The following is a 25,353-nucleotide window of genomic DNA, read 5'->3' as shown; positions in this document are numbered from 1 at the left end:
TGAAATCGCTTCAATCATTTGTAATAGCCCTGTACATTCGTGCAAGACACACTGGTCCCGCCCCAGTGGAGTGCGATAAGCTACAATTCTCTTTCGCCTTTGGTGTTTCTGGAGGGGGCACTAACCAGCACTCGGCGCATGCAGAATGTTATTAGACCAGTTCATTAGCCATTCTTGCGACAGGCAGGTGATGTGTTGTTCCAACAGGATAATGCTCGCCCACGCACTACCCTTGAAACTCATCGTGCTCTACAAGTCGTGCAGCACAATCACCAGACAATCACCAGAGATCTCCAATCGAGCACGTGTGGGATGTGATGGGACGAGAAGTGACTCGTGCGCCTCGTCGACCAACGGCTTTTACAGATCTACGTTAACAGGCCGAGCAGGCGTGGCTTAACGTATCCCAGGACAGCATTCGCCACTTGTGCGATCGACTGGATGCCAGAGTCAGCGACTGTACTGCCGCTCGTGGAGGCCACACCACCACTTACTAGTATGGGAGTTTCAACATGGTTCGATATCTGGTACCTCGGAACGTCTTGTGCTATTGATCTGTAAATGTAATCATTTCACGTAATCCATATGCATTGTTGCAACAATAAATCTTGAGTGAACTAGAAACTTTTAAGAGCGTGTGCTGTTTTTTTCCAGCAGTCTTAATTTGGACTGTCGAGCTGACACAGAATCTGAGAATATAACATTAAAATGATTTGTAAAATAATAATGAAATATTCGTAATATTTTAATGACATTAACATAATCATTGTTGATTAATATCTATTACATTATTGTGATTGCTACTATAGACGATTAACCGTGTGCTTTCCTCTAATAATGGAACAGAGCTCTTGTTACACGCTCTCTCTACAGACTGCAAATTTATGCTGTGTAATCGCATTGTCTACAAAGAATGGCGGATACAAACAATTCACTGATAAAGTTCGAAACGCACTCACAAATCGGGAATTACAGAAATGCGAGGAAACAGCCGTTTCGCATCTATACCGGTACGAGCTCTGGAAATATCTGCAAAATAAATACACCGAACTGAATTTCTTCCAATGTTCCTATACGACTATCACATCTCTTATCACAAGATTCCTGTAACATATAACGATTGTTCCAAAAAAGGTAAGAATATGAGCAGTTTTCACCTACATCGTAATTGGAAGAAAAGTGGACAGGATACAGGCCCACTCAATTCTATACAGACAGCTCAAAAACGGATACTGAAAATCGTACAGGATGCGCTTTCTTCTATCCACACATCGGGGAATAAAGGAAGTTTCAACTGCCATGCGATGATTCCATATTGTAGCTGAAATATTTGCTGCTATGCAGGAAATAAAATATGCAAGATCACTCAATTACCCAAGGCTGAAATAATCACCTGCTTACATAGAGTTCTGAAATCAATTAGTTACATTAATTAGAATAAAAGAAATAGGAAATGCACTCTCGACTTAGTAGAACTGTATTATCAAACAAAAACGATTAGTTAAGTTATAGAAAATGTATGTATGAAATCTCTTTCCGGCAGTAAATAAAATGACAAAGCAGACTGACTAGCGAGAGATGCCATCAGTTGTGTAAGACATACGGACATAAAAGACCCGCACACACACATTACCTTCTGAAAGTATAACAACAAGCGATTCTTTCGTGCCAGGAGTAATGGAACGAGAGTTCAAACACAACAGGTAAAACCTATGCAACTATGCAGCATTTCACACCAAAACAGCTGTGGTTTATATATTCCAGACATTCAAGGAAAATAATAGCGTCCTTTGTGAGAATGTGCATCAGTCATGGGTCCTTCTCCGCCCACTTACACACAATCGGCGTACTGGAGACACCCTACTGACACTAGGACGAAGTAACATTAACTAATGTAAATCACATCTTACACTCCTGGAAATGGAAAAAAGAACACATTGACACCGGTGTGTCAGACCACCACCACCTAGAGACAAGGCCGCGGCGCGAAATTCATAGCAGGCCGTGACGTCACTCCAAGAGGGCCACCACGTTGTGTTTCGAAGCGTTTGTTTATCTACACGTTTGTTGGATCGAGTGCTATATTCGTGCTTAAAACTAGCGATTACAGTGTTTACGTGTAGTGAAGCTACTGTGAACATGGTTTACAAGTGTTGTGTGCCAAGGTGTCGTGGGAATTACGGAACTCGACCGAAAGTAATGTTGTTTTCCTTTCCGAAAGATGCGAAACTGCGTTGGAAATGTCTTTCAGCGATTCATCGGGACAATTTCCAACCCACTGAGCACACGACGGTATATAAAAACTATATACCTAGTACAATTATTATTTTTTTCTGGTGGAATATCTTGCATTTTGGATACATTTGACTAAAATTGTGAGCAAAAGTTCGCAGTAAGTAGGCCTAGTATTCGTTATCAAGTGGCTTTATTTTGATTTTGAAAACGAAATATAAATTTGTGGCTCGTGTTACTTTTTATTCGTATTTAAATTTCTCTGCAGTTCGTATTTTGTTACGCATTACCGATACGTTTTATTCTCTATTTGTGAGTGGGTGTTGTTTTTCACTCTCGCATTAGTTAGCATGAGTGCTAACGAATGTTGAAACTGCTGTTTTCATGTTTAAAAAGCGATCTCTCTGTATGAAGCATATCTGTTTTATTTTTCGATGTGTCAAACAATGGAACAAATTAATCTAGAAATAGGTTAAATTTATTATTGACGTTTTTAGCTTGACACATTGTCTCATTCCAACTGCTGCAAATGTCTGCTGAAGGTTTGTAGATTTTCACTGTTGACTTATGCTCAAAATCTGCCATATTTTTACAGGAAAGAAAAATTACATTACAATAACAACGAATAATTGTTTTTGTGAGGTGAGTTAAAAGTGATTGTTTGCTTGGGGAATGTACTCAGCTTTCCTGAGGGAGCTCTATAAACAGCTACACAATATTTATTTAGGATACTAAAGGCAGAGGAATTTAATATTATACACTGTATTAGTGCAGAATTTTTCAAGTGAGTGTAAATAATAGTTGTCTGGTCCAGAAAGAATGTACTTTATCACAGTGCATTTTTTCACAAATGTACCTTGTTTTATCATGTATATCGCAATATTATTTACATCCCGCACTCGTACGTTTTCACTGGCTATTGATAAGTCTTATGCAATTACATTACCGGTAAAAAAGAATTATAAACTATAGTTTCTGCTATATCGCGATTGATAAAGTTACTTATTTTAACCATTCGGCAAAGTACTCTCCTCTTTGCATGGTATCATTTGCCAAGATCTCGTTTCGTTATCTCCAGCGGTTTACGAGATATAACAGGCGTTATGAATATTTCATTCCCGCGCGTTGTGATCGGAAGTGAAGTTGCTGCAGATGCTCAATTTTTTCGAGATTGGAAGCAGATATTGATCCAAAGTTTTACGAAAATTTCAAAACCTCATCTGTATTTCATACTCAGCAATAGAATGTGTAATATGCATCAAACACAAATTCATAGCGACCCCTATTATTGATGGCAACGTTCTCAAATTTGATACTCATCTGTGAAATACCACAATAGTTATGACCATTATCGAAATGATTGGCACTTCATCATGAAGCTGCCATATAAAGCTAAAAGTATTTCAGAAATTAATTATTTTTTACGGAATAGGTTCTGTAAAACCGTTTTACAAAGATTTGCAGGCCGTGCGTCTCGATTCTTTAAGCGCAGCGCCAAGCCAACCGTGGCCCGCTTTGCGTGACGTCACAAGAGCGCGCCGCGGCCTTCTCTTTAGGTGGTGGTGGTCAGACCCACCATACTTGCTCCGGACACTGCGAGAGGGCTGTACAAGCAATGATCACACGCACGGCACAGCGGACACACCAGGAACCGCGGTGTTGGCCGTCGAATGGCGCTAGCTGCGCAGCATTTGTGCACCGCCGCCGTCAGTGTCAGCCAGTTTGCCGTGGCATACGGAGCTCCATCGCAGTCTTTAACACTGGTAGCATGCCGCGACAGCGTGGACGTGAACCGTATGTGCAGTTGACGGACTTTGAGCGAGGGCGTATAGTGGGCATGCGGGAGGCCGGGTGGACGTACCGCCGAATTGTTCAATACGTGGGGCGTGAGGTCTCCACAGTACATCGATGTTGTCACCAGTGGTCGGCGGAAGGTGCATGTGCCCGTCGACCTGGGACCGGACCGCAGCGACGCACGGATGCACGCCAAGACCGTAGGACCCTACGCAGTGCCGTAGGGGACCGCACCGCCACTTCCCAGCAAATTAGGGACACTGTTGCTCCTGGGGTATCGGCGAGGACCATTCGCAACCGTCTCCATGAAGCTGGGCTACGGTCCCGCACACCGTTAGGCCGTCTTCCGCTCACGCCCCAACATCGTGCAGCCCGCGTCCAGTGGTGTCGCGACAGGCGTGAATGGAGGGACGAATGGAGACGTGTCGTCTTCAGCGATGAGAGTCGCTTCTGCCTTGGTGCCAATGATGGTCGTATGCGTGTTTGGCGCCGTGCAGGTGAGCGCCACAATCAGGACTGCATACGACCGAGGCTCACAGGGCCAACACCCGGCATCATGGTGTGGGGAGCGATCTCCTACACTGGCCGTACACCACTGGTGATCGTCGAGAGGACACTGAATAGTGCACGGTACATCCAAACCGTCATCGAACCCATCGTTCTACCATTCCTAGACCGGCAAGGGAACTTGCTGTTCCAACAGGACAATGCACGTCCGCATGTATCCCGTGCCACCCAACGTGCTCTAGAAGGTGTAAGTCAACTACCCTGGCCAGCAAGATCTCCGGATCTGTCCCCCATTGAGCATGTTTGGGACTGGATGAAGCGTCGTCTCACGCGGTCTGCACGTCCAGCATGAACGCTGGTCCAACTGAGGCGCCAGGTGGAAACGGCATGGCAAGCTGTTCCACAGGACTACATCCAGCATCTCTACGATCGTCTCCATGGGAGAATAGTAGCCTGCATTGCTGCGAAAGGTGGATATACACTGTACTAGTGCCGACATTGTGCATGCTCTGTTGCCTGTGTCTATGTGCCTGTGGTTCTGTCAGTGTGATCATGTGATGTATCTGACCCCAGGAATGTGTCAATAAAGTTTCCCCTTCCTGGAACAATGAATTCACGGTGTTCTTATTTCAATTTCCAGGAGTATATAATAGAGGGAAACATTCCACGTGGGCTGCTACCAGCCACTGCACTATCCCAGTGTTATATCTGTATCTGCATCCATATCAATACTCTGCAATCCACCTTGCGGCGCATGGCGGTGGGGACTCTGTACCACTATTAGCCATTTCCTTTCCTGCTCCATTCGCAAATATAACGACGGAGAAATGACTGTCTGTACGCCTCCGTATAAACTCTAATATCTCGAATCTAGCCCCGCGGTCTTGGGCGTCTCGTCACGGTTCGTGCGGCTTCCCACGTCGGAGGTTCAAGTCCTCCCTCGGGCATTGGCGTGTGTGTTGCCCTTAGCGTAAGTTAGTTTAAGTTAGATTAAGTAGTGCGTAAGCCTAGGGACCGATGACCTCAGCAGTTTGGTCCCACAGTCCTTACCAAAAATTTCCAAAAATCTCTTATCTTCCTGGTCTTTAGGCGCAATGTATGTTGGAGGCAACAGAATCGTTCGGCAGTCAGCTTCAAATGCTGTTGCCCTAAGTTTTATCGATAGTGTTCTTCGAAAAGAATGTCGCCTTCCCTTCAGGGATTCTCATTTGAGTTCCCGAAGTATCTCAGTAGCACTTGCGTGTTGTTCGCATCTACCAACATCTAATCTAGCAGCCTGCCTGTGAATTGCTTCGATATCTTCCTTTAATCCGACCTGGTACGGTTCCAAAACGCCCAACAAGTACTCAAAAATAGGTCGCACAAGCGTCCTATATGCTGTCCTCTTTACAGGTGAACCACACTTTCCTAGATTTCTCCCAGTAAATCGAAATCTATCATTCGCCTTTACTACCACAATCCTTACTTGTTTGTTCCTTTCATATCACTTTGCAACGTTACGCCCAGAAATTTATACGACATGACTGTATCAAGCACAACACTACTAATGCTATATTTCAACATTACGGGTTCGTTTTTCCTACTCATCCTCATTAATTTACATTTTTCTACATTTAGAGCCAGCAGCAATTCATCACACCAACAAGAAATTTTGCATAAGTCATCTTATATTCTCCTACAGTCACTCAACTTCGACATCTTACCGTGCACCAAAGCATCATCAGCAAAGAACAGCAGATTGGTGCCCACCATTTCGTCCATATTGAGAATAACAACAGTCCTCTCACACTTTTGTGGGGAAGTTCTTGGAGATACAACCAGGACCACGTATGATGTCATAGGCAGGTATATACTGAATGACAAAAGTCATGAGGTACTTCCTAACATTGTGTCGGCTCTCCTTCTGCCCGGTGTAATGCAGCAACTCAACAAGTCGTTAGAAGTTCCTTGCAGAAATATTGAGTCATACTGCCTTTTTGCTGTTCATAGTTGTGAAAATGTTGCTTGTGCGGATTTTGTGCACGAACTGACCTCACGACTGTGTCCCATAAATGTTCGATGGGATTCATGTCGGGCGATCTGGATGGCCAGATCATTCGCTCGCATTGTACATAATGTTCTTCAAACAAATAGTGTACAATTGTTGCCTGGTGACATGGCGCATTGTCATCCAGAAAAATTCCATCGTTGTTTGGGAACATGAAGTCCATGAATGGCTGAAAACGGTCTCCAAGAAGCCGAACATAACTATTTCCAGTCAATGATCGGTATCGGTTCAGTAGGGCCAGAGGACCCAATCCACTCCATGCGAACACAACCCACACCACTATGGAGCCATCACCAACTTGCACAGTGCCTTGCTGACAACTTGGGTCCGTGACTGAGTTTGGTCTGCGCCGCCCTCGAACCCTACCGTGAGTTCTTACCATCTGAAATCGAAACTCATCTGACCACGCCACGGCTTCCCAGTGGTCTACCAGTGTAGCTGACATAGTCTCAAGCCCAGGACAGGCGCTGCAGGCGATGTCGCTCCATTAACAAAGGCACTCGCGTCCGTCGTCTGCTGCCGTAGTCCATTAACGTCAAATTTGGCCGCACTGTCCTAGCGAATACGTTCATCGTACGTTCCACACTGATTTCTGCGACTATTTCAAGCAGTGTTGCTTGTCTGTTAGCACTGACACCTCTACGACAACATTGCTGCTCGCGGTCGTCAAGTGAAGGCCGTCGGCCACTGCGTTGTCCGTGGTGACAGGTAATGACTGAAATCTGGCATTCATCGGACACCATTGACACTGTGGATCTCGGAATACTCAACTCCATAACGATTTCCGAAATGGAATGCGCCATGCGTCTAGCTCCATCTACCATTTCGTGATCAAAGTCTGTTAGTTCCCGTCGTGCGGCCATAATCGCGTCGGAAATCTTTTAACATAAATCATCTGCATATAAACGACAGCTCCGCAATGCACTGCCCTTTTATACCTTGTGTACGCGATTCTACCGCCGTCTGTATCGTGCATATCACTATCTCATTACTTTTTGCCACCTCAGCGTATAGAACAAGATATCAAAATCTAAAAGGAATGGTGGCTACTGAACTTAATCTACCAATTGAATTAATTGCTTTAATACAAACACGTGGTTAGCTGTCAGTTGTATCTAGTAGTTTAAGTGAATACATATAACATTTTCAGTTTGAAGACAAATTTAAGAATTTATGCCCTGAAATGTATGTATGATGGAGGTCAAATGTTAACTTGCTACATTTGTCAATCCTTTTAACTTTTGATGGCTAAAATGTATGTATGCTACAAGCTAATGATAAATTAATAATAAAAATAAATTAATAATAAAAATTAATAATATTCATACTCCTCCGCTATGCAATGGAACATCATCAAAAAGTAGACAAAACTGTACATTCTACCCAGTCTATGCCTTAATGTTATCTCAGACCGAGATTACAAATTTAATTCTTATTTTGACATTTTATTTTAAAAAATTACGAACCTAATTTCTACCCGCGATTGAAGTCTATGACATTTTACGCTATGGCGCAAGCAACGCGGGTTAGGAACAGACCAGGCGTTCGTGGTCTTTTCGTTGCGAGAAGTCCTGGAGTGTACTTATGATGGAAATAATGCGAAGTGATTTTCTCTTTCCTCAGCTGGCATCTAACGTTAGATCATCTCCTAGACAACATTAATTTGAGCCAATCAAACAAAAATTTTTATTTGTGTGAACATTGCACTACCAGCAGGCGCAGACAGTGTTGTAACTTGACATATGTCGTCCAGTCTTCTGTCACATAAGATAGCCAATGTATTCATAACAAACTGCAACTTATATCCCGTTGAAACTGCATACTGTGTTTCATGCCTAGGTCTTCTTCTACAATTTATACCCCCCACGCTTCCTTCCTTGCCAGTTTGACAGAATCTTGATGCATCGAGATGTGTCTTTGAGTCAAGTAGTGCTATATATTTATTTTCTCTCTAGTTAGATTCGGTACTTTCTCATTAGATATTCGACTTACCCATCTGATCTTCAGCGGTCTTCTGTAGCAAAATATTTCAAAATGTCATTTCTCTTCTTGTCTGCACTGCTTATTATCCACGTTTCAATTGTCTATAAGACTCCAGACAAATGCCATCAGAAAAAACTTCCTGTCATTTAAATTTATATTCGACGTTAAAAAATCTCTATTTTTCAGAAATCCTTTTCTTGCTACAGCCAGGCTGCAATTAATATTTTACTTTGGGTCATCATTAATTATTTTGCTGCCCTTATAGCAAAGTCTAATGCTTTTAATGTCTCATTTCTTAACCTAATTCTCCCGGCATCGTCTGATTTAATATGATGACATTGTACGACCTTTGCTGCTGTTGATTTTTATCTTGTAATCTCTTTTCAAGACACCAACATTACGTTCATCTGACCTTCCAGGTCCTTTGCCATCTCTGACAGCATTACTACGTCGTCAGTAAATATATATATATATATATATATATATATATATATATATATATATATATATATATATATATATATATACTGCCATATTATAACGTCATTAGCGACTATCACGTGTCCACAGGCAGTACTTCCAAAATTGGCCGACATCAATGTTTCTTTTCGACAATGAATTGTCATGGAAATCCTTGCCAAAGAGGGAAAATGTGCTGCTAAACTTCACCTTAGACTTCATTGTGGCTCTGGAGATATCTTCATGGGCTCCTCCAGTGTTAAGAGATGGCTGAAACATTTCAAAGATAAGAACTCGAAGATTCGTGATTAGCCTCAGAGCAGTCGCTCTCAAACTGTCTCCGCGGATACAACAAGAAGAGATTCTGATTGATGTTCTTGAACCTGGACAAACCATAATTATAACTACACACTTTGAAGTTCCCTCGTGCATAGCGCGATAAACGCCTTGGGAAGAAGAAAACATGCATCCTCTACTGCTTGTGTCACTGCGGAAAAGATCAGGACAAATGGGTGGGAAACTCTTCCGCATCCTCCCTGCAGTCGCCACTTATCACCCTCCCACTACCACCTTTCGCTTTAGTTAAGGAACAGATGCGACGCTGATGTTAAAAAAAAATGGTTCAAATGGCTCTGAGCACTATGGGACTTAACATCTGTGGTCATCAGTCCCCTAGAACTTAGAACTACTTAAACCTAACTAACCTAAGGACATCACACACATCTATGCCCGAGGCAGGATTCGAACCTGCGACCGTAGCGTGCGCGGCTCCAGACTGCACACAGTTTTAGTCTGCCAGGAAGTTTCATATCAGCGCACACTCGGCTGCAGAGTGAAAATCTCATTCTGGGAACCTAAAAACATATCCCTCCTAAAAGCTATAATTATTAGTGTGTAAACGAAGTGAACACCGATGTAATGTTGTTTACTACACAGTCCCCAGTCACCAACGGAAATGTCTGCACTAAGGGTATAAGTGCAGACATTTCCGTTGGTGACTGGGGACTGTGTAGTGAACAACATTACATATGGATCACGTCCAGTAGACAAAATGATGTTGTGAGCTTCAGTGAAGGCACTGAGTACGGTGTCATGTGAGGATGCTGATGTACCTGTAGGAAGGAGGGCACGCCACGCGCCCACTTGACTCCCAGGAAGAGTAGCTTGGCGGCTGACTCGTACACGCTCTCTGCTGGCAGCAGCGTCAGGCTGGACAACTCCAGCGGTTGCCTGCTAGGCGATTCCACGGCCTCTGGAACACGATGACTAATGTCACACACACATCACAAAGAGCACGCAAGGTGATATTACAATAAAGTGGAAAGATTATGTAAACAAAAGTGCGAAGTAATGGAAACCAAAGAGAAATTTGAAATGTGGATTATGATGTTGGTGTGATATGAAGATATTGTGACGATGATATGATGATGACACGATACGATGATGATGATGTTTGGTTTGTGTGGCGCTCAACTGCGCGGTCATCAGCGCCCACACAGAGTCCAAAATTTTACGCAGTTCAGTTTTTTTCAGTCCACTGTCACCAATGATGATGATGATGTTGATGATGATGATGATGATGAAGGCAACACAAACACCCAGTCCCCGAGCAGAGAAAAATCCCCAACCCGGCCGGGAATCGGACACGGGATCCCGTGATCCAGAGGCAGCAACGCTAGCCACTTTTTTTTTTTTTTCTTATGATGGAACAGTACTCCACGATTGGTTGCGCAGGCAGTTACCTCTTCCATTCCCCCTTTTTTTTTTTAAAAAAAATCCGTGTTAAATTTGTGCGTATGCTCGCTTTTTTATCACAACTTTTATCTACAACTTTTGGCTAACAGGGTAGTAACGTAACTAAATTCAATAACTAATTAAACTGTTTACATAGATTTTAATTTTGTAGTTAACTGTTTAATAACAGGAGGAATAAAGTAAAATGACAGAGTGTTGGCAGGAGTGGCAATCGAACCGGAGCCAGCAGTTCCCCAGCTGGTCACCTTGTCCACTTTCTTTTTTGTTTCATTATTTTTATTTTATTTATTTACTTCGTTTACACAAATAGATAAAGGAATGCCGTTCCTCTTCGGCGACAGAACCAGAATAATAAAGATCGTCCCGTTACGACATAAGGAGGCTCCATGCTTTAGCCCGCTGCGGATTTTCCGATGACTGTCGGTCTCGTCGCTGTGTTGTTTGTCCAATCTCATGAATAAAATGAACTGGTTCAAAATGGCTCTGAGCACTATGGGACTTAACATCTGTGGTCATCAGTCCCCTAGAACTTAGAACTACTTAAACCTAACTAACCTAAGGACATCACACACATCCATGCCCGAGGCAGGATTCGAACCTGCGACCGTAGCAGCAGCGCGGTTCCAGACTGAAGCGCCTAGAACCGCTCGGTCACAGCGGCCGGCAACCACTAGACCACGAGCTGTGGACATGATACGATGACGATGATGTGTTTGTATGAGCAAAACAACACCAGTGTCCTTAGCGTCTATACTAAATGTTTTTTGTGTGTGGATAAAACGGCAGAATAGTAAAACTTGAATAAAAATTAAATGTAAAAATGACCCAAAAACAGAGAAAAACCACACACACACACTCACACACACACACACACACACACACACACACACACACACACACACACACACACATATATATATATATATATATATATATATATATATATATATATATATATATATATATGGAACAACAGTTGTATGAAATGGAAAGTGTCTTGGAAAGAGGTCATAAGATACCATAAAAAACCTGGGTAATGGAGTGTAGTCGGATTAAGTTAACCATTGATGAGGAAATTAGATTAGGAAAAGAGACAGCAAAAGTTGTAGACGAGGTTTGCTATATGGGGAGCAAAGTAACTGAAAATAGCCTAAGTTTAGAGGATATAAAATGCAGATTGGCAATAAGAAAAGTGTTTTTGAAAGAGACAAATATTTAACCATCTAATATTAAGTCAGATGTTAGGAAGACTTTTATAAAGTATTTGTCTTGAGTGTGGCCTTATAGCGAAATGCAACGTAGAGGAGAAAGAGTTCAGACAAGAAGAGAATAGAAGATTTTGAAATCTGGCGCTACAGTAAAATGCTGAAGATGAGGTCGGTATAACGTGCAACTAATGAAGAGATGCTGAATCGAATACTGGAGAAAATAAATGTGTTTCGAGACTTGACTAAAAGAATGGAGTGATTGATATCGCACATCCAGAAGCATCAAGAAGTAGTCAGTTTGGTGATGGAGGTATGACTGGGGTAAATACTGTAGCGGGAAATCAAGGCTTGACTACAGGTATGCACGTTCAAATGGGTGTTGGCTGCAGTAGCTACGCAGAGATGGGGAGGTTTGCACAGGATATACTAGCTCGGAGAGCTACGTCAAACCAGTGTTTGGATTTAAAATACTCTTAATCACCGATTCTGTAAAGCGATTTGATCCACGATGCATACGGCAACTCAGTAAAGCAAGGCACACCAACTTAAGAACTTGCAAGTGAAGTCTTAATCACCAAACATACTGTTTCTCCAAAAAGTCTCTCTCTTACATTAAATGATAGCATAAGTGTAGACGTCACAGCTTCAGCTTTCAAGCTTTATCGTGGAAAATGGTGGTTTCCATATTTCTCGGTCGAGTTGTCATTTTGTCTTTATTCGATATTTCAACAGTTCGCATCTCTCATTGTCAGGTGTGGAGCGCAGATTTTGTTGATCAATGTTTGGTAGTCTAGGACCAAACAAAGAACGCAACACTCTGCACGTCGGCCTAAAAATTTTTCCGATCACCGCTAAACAATGAAACAGTCGACAGAAATTCAAAATCAACAGAAAGTCTATGAAAGAAAGGGAAAAAAATGTTATAGGTGGTGAGTGTCGAGTTCTCAGTTGAGAAGCAGTAATAGCAGAATCGCTCGGTTAGCACAGTTCAGTGAATTGGATGTCACCTGAGTAACAAATCCAACCAGGACATTTCAACCCCTCTAAAAGATGCGCAACTGTCGTTGATGCGATTGTGAAATGGAAACGCGAAGGAATAAACACAGCTAAACCAAGATCAAGCAAACCTCATGTATTGTCGGACGGGGACCGTTGAGCATTATAGAGGTTGGTTGTAAAAATCGCGTGAAATCAGCGAAACGAATCACTTGTGAGTTCCAAAGGGCTACCAGGAGCCCATCTTGCACAATAACCGTGCGTGGCGATTTAAAAGGAATAGAGGTACAATAGAAGAGCAGCTCCTCATACGCCACATACACTCCTGGAAATGGAAAAAAGAACACATTGACACCGGTGTGTCAGACCCACCATACTTGCTCCGGACACTGCGAGAGGGCTGTACAAGCAATGATCACACGCACGGCACAGCGGACACACCAGGAACCGCGGTGTTGGCCGTCGAATGGCGCTAGCTGCGCAGCATTTGTGTACCGCCGCCGTCAGTGTCAGCCAGTTTGCCGTGGCATACGGAGCTCCATCGCAGTCTTTAACACTGGTAGCATGCCGCGACAGCGTGGACGTGAACCGTATGTGCAGTTGGTGGTTGAGCGAGGGCGTATAGTGGGCATGCGGGAGGCCGGGTGGACGTACCGCCGAATTGCTCAACACGTGGGGCGTGAGGTCTCCACAGTACATCGATGTTGTCGCCAGTGGTCGGCGGAAGGTGCACGTGCCCGTCGACCTGGGACCGGACCGCAGCGAAGCACGGATGCACGCCAAGACTGTAGGATCCTACGCAGTTCCGTAGGGGACCGCACCGCCACTTCCCAGCAAATTAGGGACACTGTTGCTCCTGGGGTATCGGCGAGGACCATTCGCAACCGTCTCCATGAAGCTGGGCTACGGTCCCGCACACCGTTAGGCCGTCTTCCGCTCACGCCCCAACATCGTGCAGCCCGCCTCCAGGGTGTCGCGACAGGCGTGAATGGAGGGACGAATGGAGACGTGTCGTCTTCAGCGATGAGAGTCGCTTCTGCCTTGGTGCCAATGATGGTCGTATGCGTGTTTGGCGCCGTGCAGGTGAGCGCCACAATCAGGACTGCATACGACCGAGGCACACAGGGCCAACACCCGGCATCATGGTGTGGGGAGCGATCTCCTACACTGGCCGTACACCACTGGTGATCGTCGAGGGGACACTGAATAGTGCACGGTACATCCAAACCGTCATCGAACCCATCGTTCTACCATTCCTAGACCGGCAAGGGAACTTGCTGTTCCAACAGGACAATGCACGTCCGCATATATCCCGTGCCACCCAACGTGCTCTAGAAGGTGTAAGTCAACTACCCTGGCCAGCAAGATCTCCGGATCTGTCCCCCATTGAGCATGTTTGGGACTGGATGAAGCGTCGTCTCACGCGGTCTGCACGTCCAGCACGAACGCTGGTCCAACTGAGGCGCCAGGTGGAAATGGCATGGCAAGCCGTTCCACAGGGCTACATCCAGCATCTCTACGATCGTCTCCATGGGAGAATAGCAGCCTGCATTGCTGCGAAAGGTAGATATACACTGTACTAGTGCCGACATTGTGCATGCTCTGTTGCCTGTGTCTATGTGCCTGTGGTTCTGTCAGTGTGATCATGTGATGTATCTGACCCCAGGAATGTGTCAATAAAGTTTCCCCTTCCTGGGACAATGAATTCACGGTGTTCTTATTTCAATTTCCAGGAGTGTATTTCTGTAGGCAAGGCTAAGGGACGCTTGAAATGGTGTAAGAAGCAATGTCACTTGGTAGCAGGTGGTAGACACGGTTTATAGGCAGAATACTGGGGAAGTGCAATCAATCTACAAAGGAGATTGCTTACAAATCACTCGTGCGACCAGGTCTAGAATATTACACAAGTGTGTGGGACCCATACCAGATAGGATTAACAGGGGATATTGAACGCATACAGAGAGGAGCAGCACGAATTGTCACATATTTGTTTAATCCGTGGGAGAGTGTCACAGATATACTGAAGGAACTGAATGGAAGATTCTTGAAGATAGGCGTAAACTATCCCGAGAAAGCCTATGAACAAAGTTTTAAGAATTGGCTTTAAATTATTACTCCAGGAAATTGCTACAACCCCCTGTGTATTGTTCACATTGGTATTGTGAAGGTAAGATTAGAATAATTTCTGCACACACAGAGGCGTTCAAACAATCATTCTCTCCGCGCTCCATACGCGAATGGAACAGGAGAAAACCCTAATAACTGGTACAATGGGACGTACCCTGCGGCATGCACCTCATGCACCACACAGTGGTTGCAGAGTATAGATGTAGATGAAGACAGTGGATTACGAGAGATATGGAGTGATGAATCGCGCTCCAGCAGTCCTACAGAAGGGTTTGGATTTGGTAAACGACTGGAAAACGTTACCTGTCGTCATGTGTTGTGCCAACAATGAAATATGCAGTAGATGATGTTACAGTTTAGGGGTATTTTTCATGGTTAGGCTGTAGCCACGTCACTGCGCTTAAGAAAACGTTAAATACCCAACGATATGAACACATTTTAGAACGTTGTGTACTGCATATAGTATTCAAACAGTTTAGAGACGATCGTTCTTTCTATCAGCATGACAATGTTACATTACATTTCCCTATCATCTAAAAATTACCGCAAATATTCAAATCTTTTGCATCCTTTTATTTATACTCTAAGAAAGAACTGTTCAACTTACGCGTTCAGACAGACTCGTTTGGAAGATCGTTCCACATTTATTGACGTTGCTAAACTTTCTTTCGTCAATGTGAAAATCAAATGTTGAAAATTAAAGAAACGGAAAAATATATTTGTTCGTATAAACTCACAACCTAAGAGTCACCTAAAAGTATGTAAGCAAAATCTAACAATAAATACAGAGTGGCATTTTTTTTTTTTTTTTTTTTTTTTTGCAAATGTATTTGAAATCTTATGGGACTTAACTGCTAAGGTCATCAGTCCCTAAGCTTGCACAAACACACACACCCCACACCCATGCCCGAGGGAGGACTCGAACCTCTGCCGGGACCAGCCACACAGTCAGTCAGTCAGTCCACGACTGCCGCGCCTGAGACCGCTCGGCTAATCTCGCGCGGCAGGGTGACAATTATTGAAGCACTTTGTACATTAAAAAAAACGAAAATTAGTTACAAATTAAGGCGTGCACACACTTTATTTAACATGTATACGTCACTACAGACGTTAGGATTTAGGTTATGACATGTTCGATGTGCCTGCCATCGTTGACGAAGATGTGGCGCAGACGAATAGCGAAATTCTGCATGACCCGCTCAAGTGTCGGAATATTGATGCTGTCCATGACCTTCTGAATTGCTGTTTTCAGCTCAGCATTGGTTTTCGTGTTATTGCTGTACACCTTGTTTTTAATATAGCTCCGCAGCAAGGAGTCGCATGTGTTCAGATCCGGAGAATATGATGGTCAATCGAGGCCCATGCCAGTGGCCTCTGGGTACCCCAGAGACAGAAAGCGGTCCTCAAAATGCTCCTCCAGGACATCAAACACTCTTCTGCTTCGATGGGGTCGAGCTCCCTCTTACATGAACCACATTGTGTCGAAATCAGGGTCACTTTGGATAATAGGGATGAAATTATCTTCCAAAATCTTCAGGTACCGTTCGGTAATCACCGTGCCATCAAGGAATATCGTACAGATTACTTCGTGACTGGATATTGCACACCACACAGTCATTCATTGAAGTTGAAGAGACTTCTATCGCGAAATGCGGGTTCTCAGTCCCCCAAATGTGCTAACTTTGCTTATTGACGAACCCATCCGAATGAAAGTGGGCTTCGTCGCTAAACCAAACCATATTCACATCAAATTCCATCAGTTCTGTGGACAATAGTGCCGGCGAAACACAACCGCTGTTCCATGACCCTTTGGCTTAATGACTCATAGGTTTGAATTCTGTATCGGAAGAGATTCAACAACAATTTGTCGCAGTGTCCCACGGTTGATTCCCACCTATTGTGCAGCTCGTCTAATCGATTCCCTGGGGCTGGGTGAAACACAGAGCATGTCTTCTCGATGTTTTCAGGCGTTTTCACCGTTTTTGAACGACCGACATTGCCAACCCTGTCATCACGAACAGAACCAGTTCTCTCAAATTTGGGAATCAAATTCTTGATTGTTATCACACTTGGAGCCGCTCTCTTCAGCTTGAACTCGGTCGCAAGCTTCCTTTGAGCCGCTGTTGGGCTGTTATTGGTCGCATAGTGGGCCTTCACAAGCGCTATTCGCTCAGGCACGCTGTACCATGACAATTTCACGTGCAAATGGCCGATAACAAGACGTGTAAGCCTGCACATACTAACTTCCACCAGCCCCGCGGCCAACAATGCAGTTTGACGTCCTAAAGACAATCGTTTAGAAGTTATGACGATTTTATTTCATTAAGTCCAATAATTGTCACTCTGTACTTTAGCAAAATTCCTCTCGAATTCATGTGCGACGCCCGTCCATCCTTTTCTTCATCGTCTTTGAATTATGTTAGCGTTCGATATTTCGTTTACTTACGTTGCAAGAGCAAATTAATTTCTCGTTACCGAGCTTCGAAGTGGGAGACTCGTTATCTCTGTCATAATTAAGTAAGAAACACCGGCTTAATGACACACGTTTCGGTAGACTACATTCATCAGCCGATTACTGACTTTGAAAACAAAAAAAGCGAAACGTCCTTCCATATTGAGTAAATCGATAATGTACTTTCTGTGAGCGAAGGGTGGAAGGTAGACCGGTAAATTAAAAGGTGGAGCAAACCGACAGGTTAACGTGTAACGCAGGATGAGTTTACAAAATTATAAACTTCTTCCTTCAGAAATAAGCGCGTCGGACCTATTCACGATGGGTATGGGGAAGACGAGGAAGGGAAGGCGAGATGGAGACAAATATGCACGCTCGAAAAGTATTCCTTGAAATATTCAGACACAATTCGGAACCGAACCAATGGTTTGATGACTTGCTAATGACGCAGGTCGCTCGCAGTATTTTCTTTTTGATAACTTTCAGTTATCTTCGCCACAATTTTTATTAGTTCCAGAATCGTCTAATGCATTTCGAAATTCCATCATTTTCAAATACTATGAAATACATTACAAAACTGGTATAAAAAGATACGAAATATATTAAATTTTCAACTTTGATTAGAAATGTAGTATAGTGAGTAGAATATGGTTTTTTGCTTTACCAAATATTATGTCTTAATGTGACACATAGAAAATTATCAAACAGACACTTTGTTTCTCGTCACCACTCTTAACTAAGAGGCAAAGTGCAAACTGCTATCAAGGAACAAGGTTGAAACTAGGTGGATTAAACCGCTAGATGGCGTTAGGTACGTGGTACACGATGAATTTGTTTGTTCACGATTAAGCTTTTCATCATTACATAGTATAAAGCAGTTGTAACAAGTTTGTTGTTGTTGTTGTTGTGGTCTTCAGTCCTGAGACTGGTTTGATGCAGCTCTCCATGCTACTCTATCCTGTGCAAGCTTCTTCATCTCCCAGTACCTACTGCAACCTACATCCTTCTGAATCTGCTTAGTGTATTCATCTCTTGGTCTCCCCCTACGATTTTTACCCTCCACGCTGCCCTCCAATACTAAATTGGTGATCCCTTGATGCCTCAGAACATGTCCTACCAACCGATCCCTTCTTCTGGTCAAGTTGTGGCACAAACTTCTCTTCTCCCCAATCCTATTCAATACTTCCTCATTAGTTACGTGATCTACCCATCTAATATTCAGCATTCTTCTGTAGCACCACATTTCGAAAGCTTCTATTATCTTCTTGTCCAAACTATTTACCGTCCATGTTTCGCTTCCATACATGGCTACACTCCATACAAATACTTTCAGAAATGACTTCCTAACACTTAAATCTATACTCGATGTTAACAAATTTCTCTTCTTCAGAAACGCTTTCCTTGCCATTGCCAGTCTACAGCCGGCCGAAGTGGCCGTGCGGTTAAAGGCGCTGCAGTCTGGAGCCACAAGAACGCTACGGTCGCAGGTTCGAATCCTGCCTCGGGCATGGATGTTTGTGATGTCCTTAGGTTAGTTAGGTTTAAGTAGTTCTAAGTTCTAGGGGACTTATGACCTCAGCAGTTGAGTCCCATAGTGCTCAGAGCCATTTGAACCATTTTTGAACCAGTCTACATTTTATATCCTCTCTACTTCGACCATCATCAGTTATTTTGCTCCCCAAATAGCAAAACTCCTTCACTGCTTTAAGTGTCTCATTTCCTAATCTAATACCCTCAACATCACCCAACTTAATTCGACTACATTCCATTATCCTCGTTTTGTTTTTGTTGATGTTCATCTTATATCCTCCGTTCAAGACACCATACGTTCCGTTCAACTGCTCTTCCAAGTCCATTGCTGTCTCTGACAGAATTACAATGTCATCGGCGAACCTCAAAGTTTTTATTTCTTCTCCATGGATTTTAATACCTACTCCGAATTTTTCTTTTGTTTCCTTTACTGCTTGCTCAATATACAGATTGAATAACATCGGGGAGTTAATTATAACGCACAAAATATGTCATCAGTGGAAGGTCATAAATACCGGTATACAATATTTTACAAAATATTGAAATATCAGACGAGAATTGCAGCGGTTGCGTTTGATGGAACAGGCGGCACCCACGCATTGCCGTCTCCACCAGTAAGAGCAAACCCCAGTGAAACAGGGGGCAAACGTATAAGCGTCACACAGGCAGGAAATTCAAACAAACAGAGATGCCGCAACCTTGAAAACGCCATACATCAGTATCACCAGTAATGTATGGGAGCCATTCAGACTGCCTCATCTACTTATATTGTGTGTTATTTGATTACTGGATTCCTACGAAAAAAATGTAATATATGAAAATGGGAAGAGGTTGCACTATTATCGGTGTACCATTATTGTCTTCAGTATTACACTGAAATGAAATGGTCGTATGGAATTATTGGCAGAGAGACACCACCTCGGGTTGTTCGGCCGCCTGGTGCAAGGTTTTTTATTTGACGCCACCTCGGCGTCTTGTTCGTCGATGACGACGAGGAAAATATAAAACCCAGCCCCCGATGTGGCCTTGAACCGACGATAGTCAGCCACGCTGACCACTCAGCTGTGGAGGCAGACAATGTTGCACTTGTTTAAGGGGACGTGGACTGAACGGCCTGTGTTTTTATGCTTCGCTTTCGTTGCGTGTTACCCGTGACCTGCAGTGCGGAGGAAGTTGCGGGCTTGACCCTGAATGAGTGACATTAACTGAAGCTGTACAAGAAAATTTATTAAATTGTCAGTTATAGTTTAAGAATCACAACATTTTGTCTAATAGATGCTTTTATAACATTCGTTTCATTTCTGGTACTATTTTCTGGTGCATCATCAGTCTAACAGCATTCATACTGAGGCACGCTGCTGTTAACACTCATAGGAACACATTATGCCTCTCGTTTTGTAGTTTGTGATCCACCTGAGGAAACAGAAAAATCTTTATTATACCAGATAATTATTTTGCTCGGAAATTACCGCTAAAATTGTTTTCAGGATGACAAACACAGAAATTTTCTGCAATGTATTAGGCATAATATAATGAGATACCATTCTTCACTTGGGAGAAATTTGGTGAACATATCTCGAACCATAGTGAAGATATATGTACCTAAAGTTCGGAAAATGTAGTTTCGAGAAAATGAGAAAAGACTGTTCGCAGTGCTTTTGACTCGCCGAATGCCTCTTTTAGAACATTCTAGCAGCATATTCTTGCTGGCCAGCTGTTTCTTTATCCTCTACACTTTTTCTACATCTACATCTACATCCATACTCCGCAAGCCACCTGACGGTGTGTGGCGGTGGGTACCTTGAGTACCTCTATCGGTTCTCCCTTCTATTCCAGTCTCGTATTGTTCGTGGAAAGAAGGATTGTCGGTATGCCTCTGTGTGGGCTCTAATCTCTCTGATTTTATCCTCATGGTCTCTTCGCGAGATATACGTAGGAGGGAGCAATATACTGCTTGACTCTTCGGTGAAGGTATGTTCTCGAAACTTTGACAAAAACCCGTACCGAGCTACTGAGCGTCTCTCCTGTAGAGTCTTCCACTGGAGTTTATCTATCATCTCCGTAACGCTTTCGCGATTACTAAATGATCCTGTAACGAAGCGCGCTGCTCTCCATTGGATCTTCTCTATATCTTCTATCAATCCTATCTGGTACGGATCCCACACTGCTGAGCAGTATTCAAGCAGTGGGCGAACAAGCGTACTGTAACCTACTTTCTTTGTTTTCGGATTGCATTTCCTTAGGATTCTTCCAATGAATCTCAGTCTGGCTGGCACCTGCTTTACCGACGATCAACATTATATGATCATTCCATTTTAAATCACTCCTAATGCGTACTCCCAGATAATTTATGGTATTAATTGCTTCCAGCTGCTGACCTGCTATTTTGTAGCTAAATGATAAGGGATCTATCTTTCTGTGTATTCGCAGCACATTACACTTGTCTACATTGAGATTCAGTTGCCATTCCCTGCACCATGCGTCAATTCGCTGCAGATCCTCCTGCATTTCAGTACAATTTTCCATTGTTACAACCTCTCGACACACCACAGCATCATCTGCAAAAAGCCTCAGTGAACTTCCGATGTCATCCACCAGGTCATTTATGTATATTGTGAATAGCAACGGTCCTATGACACTCCCCTGCGGCACACCTGAAATTACTCTTACTTCGGAAGACTTCTCTCCATTGAGAGTAACATGCTGCGTCCTGTTATCTAGGAACTCCTCAATCCAATCACACAATTGGTCTGATAGTCCATATGCTCTTACTTTGTTCAATAAACGACTGTGGGGAACTGTATCGAACGCCTTGCGGAAGTCAAGAAACACGGCATCTACCTGTGAACCCGTATCTATGGCCCTCTGAGTCTCGTGGACGAATAGCGCGAGCTGGGTTTCACATGACCGTCTTTTTCGAAACCCATGCTGATTCCTACAGAGTAGATTTCTAGTCTCCAGAAAAGTCATTATACTCGAACACAATACGTGTTCCAAAATTCTACAACTGATCGACGTTAGAGATATAGGTCTATAGTTCTGCACATCTGTTCGACGTCCCTTCTTGAAAACGGGGATGACCTGTGCCCTTTTCCAATCCTTTGGAACGCTACGCTCGTCTAGAGACCTACGGTACACCGCTGCCAGAAGGGGGGCAAGTTCATTCGCGTACTCTGTGTAAAATTGAACTGGTATCCCATCAGGTCCAGAGGCCTTTCCTCTTTTGAGCGATTTTAATTGTTTCTCTATCCCTCTGTCGTCTATTTCGATATCTACCATTTTGTCATCTGTGCGACAATCTAGAGAAGGAACTATAGTGCAATCTTCCTCTGTGAAACAACTTTGGAAAAAGACATTTAGTATTTCGGCCTTTAGTCTGTCATCCTCTGTTTCAGTACCATTTTGGTCACAGAGTGTCTGGACGTTTTGTTTTGATCCACCTACCGCTTTGACATAAGACCAAAATTTCTTAAGATTTTCTGCCAAGTCAGTACGTAGAACTTTACTTTCGAATTCATTGAACGCCTCTCGCATAGCCCTCCTCACACTACATTTCGCTTCGCGTAATTTTTATTTGTCTGCAAGGCTTTGGCTATGTTTACGTTTGCTGTGAAGTTCCCTTTGCTTCCGCAGCAGTTTTCTAACTCGGTTGTTGTACCACGGTGGCTCTTTTCCATCTCTTACGATCTTGCTTGGCACATACTCATCTAACGCATAATGTACGACGGTTTTGAACTTTGTCCACTGATCCTCAACACTATCTGTACTTGAGACAAAACTTTTGTGTTGAGCCAACAGGTACTCTGAAATCTGCTTTTTGTCACTTTTTCTAAACAGAAAAATCTTCCTACCCTTTTTAATATTCCTATTTACGGCTGAAATCATCGACGCCGTCCTTTCCTTACTCTGAACTCTACAGTGGTGGCCTCCGCTGCCTTTCAGCTTCAACTACTCGCTGACGATCTATGGCAGTCGGAGAAACTATCATATTATTTCCTGGTTAGGTGACTAATTTGTCGGTTATTTTTGTCCTGCTAATTGCACCATCATTGAAACAGATGACAGCAAATATCATACCTATTTTGAGTACCGTCCTTCCAACAAACACTGTTTTTGGTACTTGTTGCGACACACAAATGTTGAAACTCTTATTATGGTTCTGTGTGTGGCCATGTAGACATCTACTAAATAATTTGGTATCTGCAAAGTCCCCCTATATTGACTTTATTGTTTGCATGACTGTGGCAGTGCGACAGTGAACTGAAAGGAGACGTGGCTGGTGTGCAGACTTTTGTTCAAAGAGCGTTTAAGAACAAATAAACAATTTTAAAGTTGATAATGCACCCATTTTTGGAAACGGGAGAAATTTAGTCTTTCAGATGGAGATAAAATTTTTTAAATACTTTTCAGTCATTTCCACGACCAGGTCACCGTAACATGATTATAATCCCGAATGGTGTTTTGGTTAAACTGATTTTTGGTGGTTGAGGAGTCTTAATTTGATAAGGCAATCTGGAGGGCTGCCCTATAGTACTGACGATACTGACGTATGGAGTTTCCAGGGTTGCGTCTTCTCAGGTTGTTTGAATTTCTTGATACCAGTTTTCTTGATACCAATTTTCTGTTTATTGATACCAGTTTCCTGTCGTATTTTAGACAGCCTTTTAAAATGACGGAATGTCGACACGTGTAAGGCAATTTAGGAAATAATAATCAACTTGGTCAAGAGCTTGAGAGTAGTCAGGTACATCCTGTTATATCCTAGCCAGTAATGCCAACCGAGCCCGCTGCCAAAAGGTTGGCAGCATCAAAGTCCGGACGCCGTCCGCATAAGCAGCGCCAGCGATACAGGAAATCGCCGCAAGTCTGCGCGCGCCACCGCTGGCTTCTGGCTTCTTAAGCGCTGGAGTCGCGAGCGCTAGGACAGTTCTGTATTCGCCGCTCAGTTGTATACTCGCCACCGATTTGTGTACTTGCTAGTCAGTTGTGTGTTCATCGCAGCAGAGTTGTTGTTTGTCGTCAGCCGACGCTGACCTAGCCGCTCCGACTCGAACTAGACAGATTTCTGTAGACACGGAGTTCACTACTGTGCTTCTGTATCTTCGTTAATAAAGATAAGTACCGACTTTTATTTAATCAGAGTGTTTGGGTTTTCATCTTTCTGTTCACTGTTCCAGCGGACCGGTCGGCCCGCTATTAAAAGTGTGGCGGTGACTTCGTAAGCCGTTTCTACAGCGAAGTGTTTGTCGCTACGAACGCCGCCACAAAACATCCAATGGCCGTTTCATCTCATAGTATTTTCATGCAAATCGTAGCTCAGGATTTTGTAGACGGACATAGGAAAATATATATTATTTTGAGAATAAATAAAAAATAAATGTCGTGTGACTAGGACCTCCCATAGGGTAGACCGTTCGCCGGATTTGACGCCACTTCAGCGACTTGCGCATCGATGGGGATGAAATGAAGATGATTAGGACAACATTACTCGCAGTCCCTGAGCGGAGAAAATCTCCGACCCAGTCGGGAATCGAATCCGGGCCCTAAGGACTGACATTCTGTCGCGCTGACCCCTCAGCTACCGGGGGCAAACATTTTGAGAATTATTGACATGAAGCTGTTGATGGAAGAAATCTGGAAAGCGTTAAATGCACCGGAATGTACCATTCACAGACCGCTCGTGTGGTTGAGCTCACACGCACGTTGAAGCCGCCTCGAAGTGACGTATGGAGTGTGTGTTAACGGTGCTAAAACGTTAGTTGCATTCCTCTCACCAGTTGCTGTTCTTTTTCGTTGGCGTATTATTATTCTTCACAGTTCCAGTTGCTTGGAATTTTAATGTTTGTAGCGACAGATCATGTTAGATTTGCACGATCAGGATTTCTTTCAACACGAATCTGACATTCGCCAAAATTGTAAATCACATCTGCGTTTTGAACTGTCGTGTAGGCCTACGGCATAAAAATCTGGATAGCTTCAGAAGTATGTTGTGTGATCACTCAACTGAAGGGCTTGAAGCCCGAAGCTAAACTCAAGAACTACACCTGAGTTACATGTTTCCTCATATTTCGTACAGCAGTGCTTTCGTTTGTGGGATACATAAAGTTTTTAGAGTTATATAATTTCGTTTCACGTCACATTCCATTATCATCCAATTCATTTTGTCATCTACGTGTCGTGGGATTTAGTTATACGATTTCAGATTCCCTTTGGAATAATGTTTATTTATCTTTGATTGATTATGCCATTTTGAATTAGCAGCT

General features: G+C 43.4%; 1 protein-coding gene across 1 annotated transcript in view; it reads right to left on the bottom strand.

Moving 5' to 3' along the window:
* The window catches only part of LOC126092662 (nuclear receptor subfamily 2 group F member 6-like), a 217,890-nt gene that overhangs the window by 60,070 nt on the left and 132,467 nt on the right, over positions 1-25,353 (bottom strand). The window contains exon 7 of the mRNA XM_049908384.1: positions 10,135-10,274. Coding sequence (XP_049764341.1) covers positions 10,135-10,274 — 140 coding nt within the window. The remainder of the gene's footprint in view (positions 1-10,134; positions 10,275-25,353) is intronic.

This window comes from Schistocerca cancellata, chromosome 7 (assembly GCF_023864275.1).
Source record: "Schistocerca cancellata isolate TAMUIC-IGC-003103 chromosome 7, iqSchCanc2.1, whole genome shotgun sequence".
Lineage (NCBI taxonomy): Eukaryota > Metazoa > Arthropoda > Insecta > Orthoptera > Acrididae > Schistocerca > Schistocerca cancellata.
The sequence above is the reverse complement of the archived record's forward strand: the minus strand, read 5'-3'. Positions and strand labels throughout refer to the sequence as shown.